The sequence below is a fragment of the Dipodomys merriami genome, unplaced genomic scaffold (assembly GCF_024711535.1).
Source record: "Dipodomys merriami isolate MVZ:Mamm:240054 unplaced genomic scaffold, mDipMer1.0.p SCAF_24, whole genome shotgun sequence".
NCBI lineage: Eukaryota > Metazoa > Chordata > Mammalia > Rodentia > Heteromyidae > Dipodomys > Dipodomys merriami.
Window position 1 is genome coordinate 19633927 of NW_027203826.1, and position 13610 is coordinate 19647536.

At 35.9% G+C, this 13610-nt stretch overlaps 1 protein-coding gene across 2 annotated transcripts in view; it reads left to right on the forward strand.

Annotated features, from left to right (window-relative positions):
• Acbd6 (acyl-CoA binding domain containing 6) overlaps positions 1 to 13610 on the forward strand; it is a 145047-nt gene that overhangs the window by 81085 nt on the left and 50352 nt on the right. For both annotated transcript variants that reach the window (XM_070034116.1, XM_070034115.1), the window contains exon 6: positions 1549 to 1638. In XM_070034116.1, the coding sequence (XP_069890217.1) occupies positions 1549 to 1638 (90 nt within the window). The remainder of the gene's footprint in view (positions 1 to 1548; positions 1639 to 13610) is intronic.

The following is a 13610-nucleotide window of genomic DNA, read 5'->3' on the forward strand; positions in this document are numbered from 1 at the left end:
ACTGCCCTAGTAACAGCAGGTCAGTAGACAATATGGCTACAAAAAAATGCTGCTCTAGTACTAACCAATATATATTTTTCTTTTTTTGAAAACTGAACTTGTACATATGTTTCCTTCAAAAAAAAGTTTGAGGGTCCTAAGGCATAAAAAATAATTTTGCTACTATAACAAATTATGAATTATTTGCCCACATTTCCAAATTTTCGTTACCTTCTCTTGTATGATTTTATGTAAGCCTACTAGATAACAGATAATCACAGGTAAATGAAGGCAAATGGATAGAAGGGGTGACAGTGATCAAGGTGTATTGTTCATGTAAATGGACATGTTAAATTGAAACACCTTTGTACAAACTATTTGGAGATAATTTTTTTAAAGCAAATAGAAGCAAGGATAATTAGAAAGGAAGAAGTTATCCTGCCCTGGTTTTTGTTGTTGTTTCTGTTTAACAAATCTGGTTTAATTCATTGAACTAACAGATAAAAGAGCCTAAAGGATAACAAGAATGTAAGCAGGTTTAGAAAAATCTCCCTTGACAAGGGTAATGCTTAGAGGGCTGGATTTGATGGTGTGCATATATGTAACCTCAGTTGTAAGGAGGTATTAAGTAGGAGGATTTCAGTCTTGGCCAACCCAGGTAAAAGTGAGACCCTGTGTGACAAATCACTACAGGTATAAAGGACTTATGTATGGCGCACCTACTGAGAGAGAGCACCTACTGAGCAAATTCAAGACCTAGTGTTCCCAAACAATAAAAGAGACGTATCTTGAAATAGTCATCTTCTCCCCAGCTTACATCCATTTAAGTCATTTCTACAAAATCATAAAGCAGAGATTTCAACTTAATGTTGAAAAATATTCCATTCTTTGTAAATGAGAACATCATTATACCTTCAGAAAGTAGAATTAAACCATATATCACTCATTTCTTTAGAAAACCCCTGAATTTTGGGGGGTTTGTTTATTCTTTGGGCTAATAAGCTTCTTCCTTAGGCATACTAAAATTTTCTAGCAGTTAAAACTAGAAATAACACAATGATAGTCAATTTAAGTCTTTTATAGAGTAGGATAAAAGTTAATATTTGGTACTTTATCTCTTAATAATTAATCACCTATTCTGTTTTATAATTGTTTTTATTACTGTTTGATAATAGACGTTAGTAGATTTTACAAGTATTTTTCAGATCATAAATGTGCAATATGATGGATATAAAGGAACCATAGTTAGACATTTTTTATTCAGCAAACTGAAATACAAATATAGAATATTTAGTTATAAATTTTACCTGTACCTATTAATTTTTAATCTATAAGAAATTTATTGCCAGAAATAAAAATTTTAAAAATAAAAAATAAGCAATAATTTTCATTTTTATGAAGAACTTTTAAATACAAAGCATTCTCGTAGTTCATTCATTCAATAAATGATTGATATAAATCATTCAGAATAATTAACTATTTTACTTATCTCTTTGTCTTTCTTAAAACAGTAAGTCTATTACATGCCCCACAACTAGATTAATAAATCATTTATCTTTCTGATTTTAGGGCAGAGCTCTTCTCCACTGGGCATGTGATCGAGGACATAAGGAACTAGTCACAGTCTTGCTACAATATAAAGCTGACATTAATTGTCAGGTAAGAGTGATGAAGAAGTTGATTTTCTTGGTTTTTAGTGGGTTTTGATTTGTTTTTAAGTAAAATTCATCTTAGCTTGAGGATAAAATCAGAGGGATCATGGTTCCAGGCTAGTCTTGGAAAAAGAGTTCGTGTGACTCTACCTCAGCAGAAGAGACTGGGCATGGTGACGAGCTTGTCATTGCAGTTACAGCAGGAAGCATAAAATAGGAGGACTGCATTCCAGGCTGGTCCCTATTTGAAAAATAACAAAAACACAAGGGCCACAGATGTGGCTCAAGTGGTAGACCATCTACCTCACAAGTCCAGAGCCCTGACAAAAAAAAGTATGTACCCAAAGGAAAAAACCCAAAAAGTATAATGACTGTCTTTTAAAAAACACAAGAGGTTTTATCTTTGTTGCTATTGTTTTTAATGTACTATGTGATTTTTTTGTTGTTGTTGTTTCTTTTGTATGTTCTTCCCTCATGGTATAACCCCTGTTTTCACTGTATTTGATTCAGGTTCCCTGCATCTTGTATATACATTTTTCTAATTTGGGGAGGGGAAGGGAAATGAAATGCTGAAACAAGGATCCAGGTTGACCTATTGTAACAATGAGATGTACAAGACACTGTGTTGAAAACTTAACTTTACAACTTGGGTGCGGGGAGGGAGGAGTTGGGGAGGTGGGGAGAGAAGGGATGGTAGGGGAAAAACAAAGGAGGGGGTAACAAAATGCTTTATAGGAAATGTACTCATTACCTTACTCATGTAACTGTACCCCCTCTGTACAGTATCTTTACAATTATATATATATATGTATATATATATCTGAACTTTTATACCTTTGTCTCCCAAATACCAAGTTCTTTTATGTAGATGTATTAATTCTTGTTATCAGATTTATATGTATCATTATAGGACCTGTTCATATACAAGAAACAATGATAGCAAACTATATACATGGTGATTTTAGTTTTGCTCTATTTAAGTTTATCATGGGAGTGTTTTGTAATAGTATGTATATACCTTGATAACTAGTCTTTTAAATCACCTCATATTCCTTTATAGAAATATATGCCAATTTAATTAGCTAGTACTATTTTATACTTTTACCAGCAATGTACATGGGAGTTCTTATTTCTTTACTCTTACTAAAATAGGTTGCCACAATATTTCTTACTTCCTATGGTTGAGAAATGATATAACATTTTTTTGTATTCTAGTTGTTTGCTAAGAGATACTGAGCATCTTTTCATATATTTAAAGAACCACTATTTTTTTGTAAACTGTCTGTTGACAATATTAATACTGGATTGATGAGATTTTAACTAATTTATTAGAATATTTTGTATATTAAGAAAATATTGTTCTTTATATGTTAAAACTTTTCTCCATGCTTCTAATACATTCATGGATTTTTTATTTATTTAGAATTGTTTTATGTGAATGTTAATAGCAATATTACTTTTGTTAAATGATGCCATCATTTTGGCCAGACTTCCAGTAGTGTTGAGTGAATAATGGATATTTTTCTCTTGCAGTTTGAAATGTCTTCTCAGTTCATCCATATGTTCCAGTCTATTACTGGGCTTATTCTTCTATTCCATTACTATTTTTCTTTTTATGTACTTGTGCCATGTTCTTTTAAGTTTCACAATTTCTTAATTTCTACTGAGCAAGTTACTACTCATTCAGAATTCTTCTCCGCTTCCTCTTCTTTCTCCTTTCTCATCCTCCTCCTTTTTGTAAACTTTTGAAGTCATCTTTCCTATAGCTGCTTTCCTGAACTACTATCCACTAAGTTAAACAAAAACTACAATAAAACATCCCATTGGTACCTTCATGCTTTTTAAAAAAATTAAGTTATTCAGAGTTATTTTGTTGAAAATGTTCCCAAATTCATCGTTGAGTTTTTGTAATTTAATTTTATTGTCCAAGTGATATACAGAGGGGTTACAGTTACATACATTAGGTACTGAGTACGTTTCTTGTCAAACTTGTTACCCCCTCATTTTTTGTTTGAGATTTTTGATGCACAGTTTTTTTGTATTCTATTTGTTTGGCTAGCATAAAGCAAACAATCCAAATAATTGCCTTATGTGGCTATATAGAATGCTGTTTCCTAAACACTAGCTTTAATACAAAGTAAGAGTCTATCAGTTAGGCTGATATTATCTGGCATAACATTCCCTATCACGTTTATATTCACATGACCATTTTATGTTGCTCTAGCCTTGTACTAACATTCATACTCTTATCTACGTTCACTTGATAGCAAGACTTTTGGCTTTGTTAGTTTGAGTTGATAACGTACTTCCAAGTCTCTTGTAATTTCTTTTTTGGTTTCGTTGTTGAAAAATCCTTTTCAAATATAGACAATACAAATGTAATAAATGGAAGGAGAGGTTCATTTCCCTCATGACTCAATCTTTCTTAAACAACATTATTATTGACTGGCCTATTGGTTGCCAAAAAGGAAAATCAATTATATTAGAATTGTTTGCTTGGCCGTGGATCTTGGTACTAACTCAGCACAGGCAGGCTGATGTTATCAGCTATCTGAAGAATAATTTTTACCATTAGTCTGAAATGAAGTTGTAATTAGAAATATGTCAAAGTCTGTTCTATGTGTTCTTGTCATTTTTATCCTTCACTATATTTCATGAATTCTTTTATTGTACTGCAGTTTCTGCTTCCTGTGACTCTGATGTAATTGAACTTACAATTTTATTTCTTTAAAAAAATCTTTATAGATTTAATCCAGGTGCTAGTGGCTCATACCAGTAATCCTGGCTACTCAGGAGTCTGAGATCTGAGGAAAGTCCATGAAACCTTGAGACTTCTCTCTCTAGTAAACAACCAAAAAGCCAGAAATGGAGCTGTGTCTCAAGTGGTAGAGCCCTAGCCTTGAGCAAAAAAGCTCAGGGACAGTACCCAGGACCTGAGTTCAAACCCCAGGACTGGCACCAAAAAAAGAAAAAAATCTATAGATTTAATTTGACTGGTAATAAGGGCACATTTTTGTCTCTTCTATTGGTTAATTTTGATTTTTCATTCATCTTTTTAGAGGTTAAGCTTTTACAACTTGAGATTAGGGTATCATATGAAACCATGCCCCTCCCCTCAACACATGCACACCCCTTTCTGACTATCTGAGTAACTTTGATTTGTTAGTTCCTGGACAATGATTCCTAGCTACTCAGGAGACTGAGATCTGAGGATTTCAGTTCAAAGCCAGCCCAGGCAGAAAAGTCTATGAGACTCTTATCTCCAAGTAACCACTAGAAAATTGGATGTAGAGCTATGACTCAAAGTGGTAGAGTGCTAGCCTTGAGCAAAAAGAGCTCAGGGACATGAATTCAAGCCCCATGACCAACAGCAACAAAAATGTTTTCTTTGAGTGGAGTGGAATTGTTTAAGGACTTTATAATTTATTAATTATATAAGTTATGGCTGGACCTAGGCATTCTAATTGAAGAGAAGTGGAGAGAGTGAGCATCCTTGTCTCATTCCTTAGTTTAGAGGAAATGGCTTTAGTTTTCCACCATTAAGTATAATGCTGGCTGTAGGTTTGTCATATACAGCCTTTATTGTATTGAGGAATGTTCCGTGGATTCCTAATTTTTCCAGAGCCTTCATCATAAAGGAGTGTTAGATTTTGTCAAATGCTTTTTCTGCATCTATTGAGATAACCATGTGGTTCTTAACCTTGCTGTTGTGGATGTGATTAATTATATTAATTGATTTGCGTATATTGAACCAGCTTTGCATCCCTGAAATGAATCCTGTTTGATCGTGGTGTATGATTTTTTGGATGAATTGTTGAAATCAACTGGCCAAAATTTTGTTGAGAAGTTTTGCATTGATGTTCATCAAAGAAATGGGTCTAATACTTCTCTTTCTTTGATGAGTTCCTGCCTGGTTTTGGGATGAGGGTTTTGATGGCTTCATAGAATGAGTTTGGTAGTTAACTTTCTCTTTCAATTTCATTGAAGAGTTGGAGGAGTATTAGTGTGATCTCTGTTTTGAAGGCCTTGTAGATTTCCACTGTAAATCCATCCGGTCCTGGGCTTTTCTTAGATGGGAGGTCTCTTATTGCTGTTTCTATTTCAGTGCTTGATATGGGCCTGTTAAGATAGTTTAACTCATCTTGGTTTAGTTCTGGCATGTCAATATTTACTAGGAAATCTTCCATTTCTTCCAGGTTCTCAAACTTATTAGCATAAAGGTTTGAGAAGTATTCCCTTATAATGTTCTGAGTCTTGGTTGTTTCTGTGGTGATGTTTCCATTCTCATCTCTGAGTTTGTTTATTTGGGTGTGTTCTCTTCTTTTTCTGATAAGATTTGCTAAGGGTCTGTCAATTTTGTTAATTTTTTTGAAGAGCCAACTCTTTGTTTTGTTGATTCTTTCTATGGTTCTTTTTATATTCTAATTCATTTAATTCTGATCTAATTTTAATTATTTCTTTCTGTCTACTGGATTGGGGGTTAGCTTGCTGCTCTTTTTCAAAGTGGTTCAGATGTCTTATTAAATTGTTGGTTTCAGATCTCTCCAATTTGTTGATGTAGGAATTCAGAGCTATAAATTTACCTCTCAGTACTGCCTTTGCTGTGTCCTGGAGAAAGGGTAATTTGTATGTTCATTTTTGTTGAATATCATTAACATTTGGCCATTTCCTCTAAATGCAGGAATGAGACAAGGATGTCCACTCTATCCACTTCTCTTCAATTTACTATTAGAATGCCTGGTTACAGAGTAAGACAAGATGCAAACATAAAAGGGATCCAAATAGGGAAAGATGAAGTAAAACTCTCTCTCTTTGCAGATGACATGATCTTGTATTTAAAGAATCCCACGGACTCCACTCCCAAATTACTCGAGCTGATTCAAAACTTTGGCAGAGTAGCAGGGTATAAAATTAACCCTCAATCCGGGTGCCAGTGGCTCACACCTGTAATCCTAGTTACTCAAGAGGCTGAGATCTGAGGATCGTGGTTCAAAGCCAGCCCAGGCAGGAAAGTCCATGAGACTCTTATTTCCAATAAACCACTGAAAACCGGAAGTGGCACTGTGGCTCAAGTTGTAGAGCGCTCGCCTTGAGCTGAAGAGCGCAGGGACAGTGCATAAGCCCAGAGTTCAAACCCCATGACCGACCAAAAAATAAAAATAATAAAAATAAAATAAAATTAACCCTCAAAAACCAATGGCTTTTCTGTATACCAACAATGAGAAGAGCGCAGATGAAATCAGAAAAGCAACTCCACTCATAATAGCCCCACAAAGAATAAAATACCTAAGAATTATCTGAAGTAGTGAAGGATCTCTATGATGAAACCTTTAAAAACCTGAAAAGGAAAACAAAACAGAACTTAGAAAGTAGAAAAACTTCCCATGCTCCTGGATTGGAAGGATCAACATCAAGAAAATGGCAATACTTCCCAAGGCTATCTACAAATTCAGTGTGATATTTACCAATATTCCAACCTCATTTTTCAAGGAAATAGCAGAGGCAATCCAAAAATTCATATGGAACAATAAAAGACCCTGAATAGCAACAATAATCCTTAACAGAAACAACAGTGCTGGAGAAATATCAATACCAAATTTCAAACTCTACTACAAAGCCATAGTAATCAAAACAGCTTGGTACTGGCACAAGAAGAGATCTCAGGACCATGGAATAGAATTGAAAACTCAGAAATGAACCCACAGACCCATAGCCACCTAATCTTCGATAAGGGAGCTAAAAAAAATAGGATGGAAGAAAGACAGCCTCTTCAGTAAATGGTGCTGGCAAAACTGAGTAATTACTTGTAGAAAACTAAGTCTATATCACCCTGCACCAGAATCAGCGCCAAATGGATCAAAGACCTCAAAGTCACAGCAGACACCCTGAAAACATTACAGGAAGGGATAGGAGAAACCCTAGGTCTCCTTGGCACTGGCTGACATTTTCTTAATAGAGACCCAGAAACACAACAAATCAAAGAAAGGTTGGACAAATGGGATTGCATGAAGTTGCAGAGCTTTTGCATGGCAAAGAACATAGCTAGCAAGATCAATAGAAATTCCATGGATTGGGAGAAGATCTAGCCATACAATGGACAAGGATCTCATATCTAAAATATACCTGGAACTCAAAAAATTAAATCCCCCAACAACAAATCCTCAAAGAAACAACTGCCCAGTAACTAAGTGGGCTAAAGACTCACAGAGAAACTTCTCTGAAGAGGAAATAAGAATGGCCAATAGACACATGAAGAAATGCTCAACCTCTCTAGCCATAAAAGAAATGCAAATCAAAACAACATTGAGATTCCACCTCACCCCAGTTAGAATGGCTATAATCAAGAACTCTAATAACAACAGATTCTGGAGGGGATGTGGACAGAAGGGAACCCTACTGCATTGTTGGTGGGAGTATAAACTTGTTCAACCACTTTGGAAAGTAGTATGGAAGTTCCTCAAAAGACTTCACGTAGTGCTCCCCTATGACCCAGCAATCCCACTTTGGGCATTTACCCGAATGATCATAAACAAGACCATACTAAAGCTACCAGCACAACTATGTTTATTGCAGCATTATTTACCATAGCTAAGATATGGAACCAACCCAGATACCCCTCAGTAGATGAATGGATCAAGAAAATGTGGAATTCTATGTCTCCATCAGAATGACATCACCCCATTTGTTAGGAAATAGAAAGACTTGGAAAAAATTATATTAAGTGAAGTAAGCCAGACCCAAAGAAACATAGGTCCCATGGTTTCCCTTATTTGCAATAACAAGTATAGATCTGAGAAAAGCAGAAAAGGTCAGATAAGATGATGTCAAGTCCCCAAGATAAGGGCACAAGTAGTTTTTTCTTTCTTGTTATTGTTTCTAACATATTTATAAGGTACCATGTGATTTTTTTTTGTTGCTTTGTATGTCCCTTTCCCAAGGTATAACCCCTTTTTTCACTGTATTTGATGTTGGTATAATTTGGGGAGGGGAAAGGAAAAAACAAAGTGTTTAAATAGGTATACAGGTTGACCCATTGCAACAATGTGATGTACAAGATGCTAAAAACCAACTTTACAATTTAGGCGGAGAACTTAGGGAGAATGTAGTTGTGGAGATGGGAGGGAAGGGATGGTAGGGGAAAAACAGAGGAGGCAACAATGCTTGATAAGAAATGTACTCATTACCTTGCTCCTGTGATTGTAACCCCTCTGTACAGTATTTTCACAATAAAAAACATTTTTAAAAAATAAGTTATGGCTACTAAAACTACATAGAGCAAAATGTTCTCTTAGTCTTCTATCTCTGTAATAGAAAATATTTCAAAAACATGAGGAAAGTACAGTGTGCTAAGTAAAACCACCTGTAATCCCATTATACGGTGAGTGTTAGCAGTTTTTCTGTACTTTCTGTCAGGCACTTTATTTGCATTGTCACTTTTACTTAATACATCTGTCTTGTAACATACATGTATTACTGTCTACAACTCAGCTGTGAATTAAAGGAACTTAAAGAAGTCATAGAGACAGTAAGTGAAAAGACCTATGTTTATCCATGCTATTCTGAATCCGAAGCCCAAGCTTTTAACAATAACCAGTCTTTCAGCGGGCAGTCTGATTATCCTGAGATCAGTTAATGTTCTCTTTTTCTCCATATCCTCTTTTTTCTGACTTTTGCAAGGTCTTGGGGAGACCGGACATCCACAATGTTAACATTCTTATGTAATATTCTTTATATTTTCAGATAAGTTTCATATCCAGGGATTGAGTTGTGATGTTAAACTAGTACAATATATTTAGCAAATCTTGATCAACTGATTATTGTTGATAGCAACATGATTTAGAATTCCTGTTGGCCAATATGTAATCTGTCCTAGTGGATTATAGTTTAAAATAAATATATTTGCACATTTCTATTTTTTTGTAAGCTTGGGTATTTATTGCCTTTTTAGTTATATTCTATTTATTGGCTTTTTATGCCTTAACCAGTTGTATAAGAAAAGTACATTTAGCTAATGGCTGGTATTCTTTCCCCTAAATGATGGTTTTTTTTTTTTTTCTCTTCATGCTTTTAGATTATTAAGCATTTTAGGTTACTTTTTTTGTAAATGGTTGCCTTGGTTAAATTATACATCAAAGTATTAAAATGGCAAATAGTTTGATTTCTCTATGCAAATAACATGTTTCAAAAGCTGAAATAAAAGAAAAATTTCCAGTGAATGAGAAGTAAGTGAGGTGATCAGGATCAGAGAAATTGATATTGACAGGTTCTGAATGATGATGTTCCTAGATAAGCAGTCTTTCAAAATTCTTCTTGTACATTGCTGCTATTCCTTTATTTATTATTAAAATAACATGATCCATGAAGAGCTTAGGGTGACTCTCAGCCTAGCTAATTCTAATTAATCCAGTCAGAAAGAGCAGTAGGGTAAGTGGAACAGTCTATCGGATTGAAATTCATAACTTAATTGAGGTCAGAGTCCCGGTCTAGGAGAACAAAAGTCTTTTGCTAGGACCAGGCAGATCAATAGCAATAAATATCTGGCTTGGATACAAGTAGCTTATAGTGACAGATTATTTGACACTGGCCACAGGTCTTGGTCCTGTTAAGGGCAAAGTCTTGAGCATGCCATGGCTCTTGTTCATGTTCAGTTCATACCATGACACTTGGAAAGAAGTTTGTAATATTCTCAAGAACCCTGGGAAGCCTATGGAAGCACTGTTTGTAGAATTTGAAGTGACTCCTGTCACTATTAAATAAATTATTACTAATAATTTAATTCTCTAATGATGTACTTGCTAATTAGATTCAAAGGATTTGCAAAGCTGATTTATCTTTAGAGTTGACTTTCCCACTAATAATTCACAAAGAATGTTTAAAAGGAACATAAAAAAGGTGATGCTGTCTTCATAGGTATAACTATAAAAATTACAAGGAGTTGGTATTAACTCTTTTTGATGTGATCATTGTATTGTGTTTATATGGGAATATGTTCTTCAGGAAAATACTGGTATATTTAGGAACAAGGGGTCATGATGTATGTAATTTCTTTAATCTACCAAGATATATAAATATTGTAAATTGTTCAATCTGAATAATGAACCTTTTTCTGTATGTAAAAATATTTTCATAACAAAAACTAGCAAGAGGATTTTATGTGCATTAACATCATTAGCCTAATAATGCTACAGAGAAAGGGTTCCCGTTGTCCCATCCTGTTGATAATTTTCAGTTCCTGAATTATCCAGAGTTAGCTGTTGCATTTTATTATGTTTATCTTCATCTTATCACTTCATATTATTATTATCCCTGAATTAGTCCAACATTTTGACATCCTACCTCTTTTTATTTAATAACATTGCCACTGACTGAACTACTATCTGACTAGGAGAAAAGGGAAACTCTTGAGATCTGCATCCCCATACCCCTTATGGTATATGAAAAATAAGACAATATATAGTTCATTCCTGTTGCTATTTCTCTGCTCCAAACTGTTGGGAGCTGTTGGGAGCTGACAGTAAAGCTCAAAGGTCATCTTGACCACTGTGCTCGCTTACAAGGAACTGGCTTACTTAAAAGACACCAGGTGCCCAGGATTGCTTTGTTATGTCTGCAGAGTTTGTTTTAAGTTTTCCTTGTTTTTCTGGACTATAATAGAATGGCCTGAGTGTGGGAGCCCACGAGGATGCACTGTGCCGCATGTGTGGAACTCCCAATACCCAGGCTGCTCCCATGTTCTGAAGAGGGCGACCTTATGAGATACTGATTTTTATATATGCCCAAGAATTAACTGAACTGCTTCGGACATTTCTAACTGTGGTGGGACTGATGTTTATTACTGTGCTAGATGGGGATATGAGGTAACTGGGACTGGATCTTGGATCATGCACAAGGCCCCTCCCTATCCTTGTCTGGCGAATCTCGCCCCCCAGAATTGCCTCGAACCCCCTGCGTAGCCAGTGCTATCCTTACCAATGCAATCCTGTTAAAATAACCTTTACAGAGGAGGGAAAAGGATAACTAACTGGGAGGTGGGTCTGCCATTAAAACAAAAAAAGGGGGAATCTGTAGAGCACATGGGCAGCAAAGATGGCGCTGAGAGGGAATTGAGTGGGCAGAGCCCAATTTGCTTTAAGTTCAGTGCCTAACCAGTCCGTGGAAGCTTAGATGCTTGATAGGGTGTGACCTTGACAGTGATTGGTTCCTCTTCCTCCCCTCCCATACCACCCGCTCTTTTTGCTTTAAAAAGGGATTGCTCTGTGTTAATAAGTTTTTTCCTGCTTGACTTGACTCCCAGCTGTGTCTGATTGTCTCCCGGTCTGAGGGAGGCTGCACTTACCTTTCCTTGGACCCATCAGTCTTTGGTGGGGTCTTCGGACCCATCCATCTTTTGTGGGACAGGAAGACCGGGCACCAAACTCCTACTTCTTCATGTATATATTGTGGCAATTTCTTACTTTTGTTCCTACATAATTGTAACAAATTTAGTCTTTCTTAATCTTTATTATCTAGATATACTTGAGTATATAAATGGCTCTGTAATCAAAAACCTCTAGTGATTTTCTTATGTGTGAATCATCAACTTAGATGATTGACTTTCCAGTCTCTATTTCCAGTGGCAAATTATTTTTATACAGTGTTCCTTACTTTAATGAAATATGTAACTTTTCTTTGTTTATACCAGTAGTCTTCATCTGGTTAGCCAGAAGCAACTATGTATCTTCTAAAACTAGACCCTAACTGACTCTGTAGGTTGGTTTGAGGAGGAAGATGTTTTGGAAGAGGAGAATCGGAAAGTTACATTATGCGTATACACAATTCCATATGTAATTGTCAAGCTTTTAATTCTAAACCCTGTATCTACTTGCCAGTCCTTCAGTGCTGCCCATCTTAAGAATTAGGATAGAATAATCAGATTAAACTAACTCATGAACAACTAACAGTTATTTTGAATTCTTATATATAACTGCACTTCTTTATACTGCTAATGTTTTTAATTCAATGATTCTCACTGAGCAAGTTCTCCCCTTGAGCCACCTACCAGTCCCTTTTTTGAATTGTTTATTTTCAAGAAAAAAGTCTTGTTTTATGCCTAGGCCAACCTGGACTGAGCTCCTTTTCTCTTCATGCTTCTCTTCATTGCTAGGATAACAGGCATGTAACATAGCACCTAGTCATTGATTGAAATTGAGGCTTGAGAACTTTTATGACTGAGCTGGTCTCAAACCATGATTCCCCAGTCTTCACCTCCCAAATATCTAAGATTATAGGATTCAGCCACCAGCTTAGAGTTTCTGTGTGGGTGTGGGTGTGGGTGTCGGTTCTAAGGCTTGAACTCTGGGCCTGGCCTGGGTACTGTCATTGAGCTTTTTTGCTTATGGCCAGTGCTCTTATCACTTGAGCCACAGCTCCACTTCTGGCTTTTTGGTAGTTAATTGGAGATGAGTCTTGCAGACTTCCCTGTCTTCAAACCATAATCCTCAGATCTCAGCCTCTTGAGTAGTTAGGATTACAGGTATGAGTCACTCACAAGTGGCCTAGCAGCACTTGGTATTTTTGACGTAATTTTTCAAGATGTCTTTTTTCTCGATAATAGTTTTGTGAAATGTGTTTTTCCCATAGTACTCTGAAGTCACAGAACTACTGCTAAATCAAGATTTAAATTTCTGTTTCTAATATCAGGTATCTCTAGAAATTTTTCGTTCATGAAAATAAGGTGAAAAAACATTTTAGAGGTTGTGTGTGTGTGTGTGTGTGTGTGTGTGTGTGTGTGTGTTTGTATGTTTGTTCTTGTTGGTCATGGGGCTTGAACTCAGGGCCTGGGAGCTGTCTCTGAGCTTTTTTTACTCAAGACTAGTGCTCTACCACTTGGAGCCATAGTGCCACTTCCAGTTTTCTGGTGGTTAACTGGAGACTTAATCACAGACTTTCCTCAAATTTCAGCCTCCTGAGTAACTAAGATTACAGGTGTGAGCCACCAGT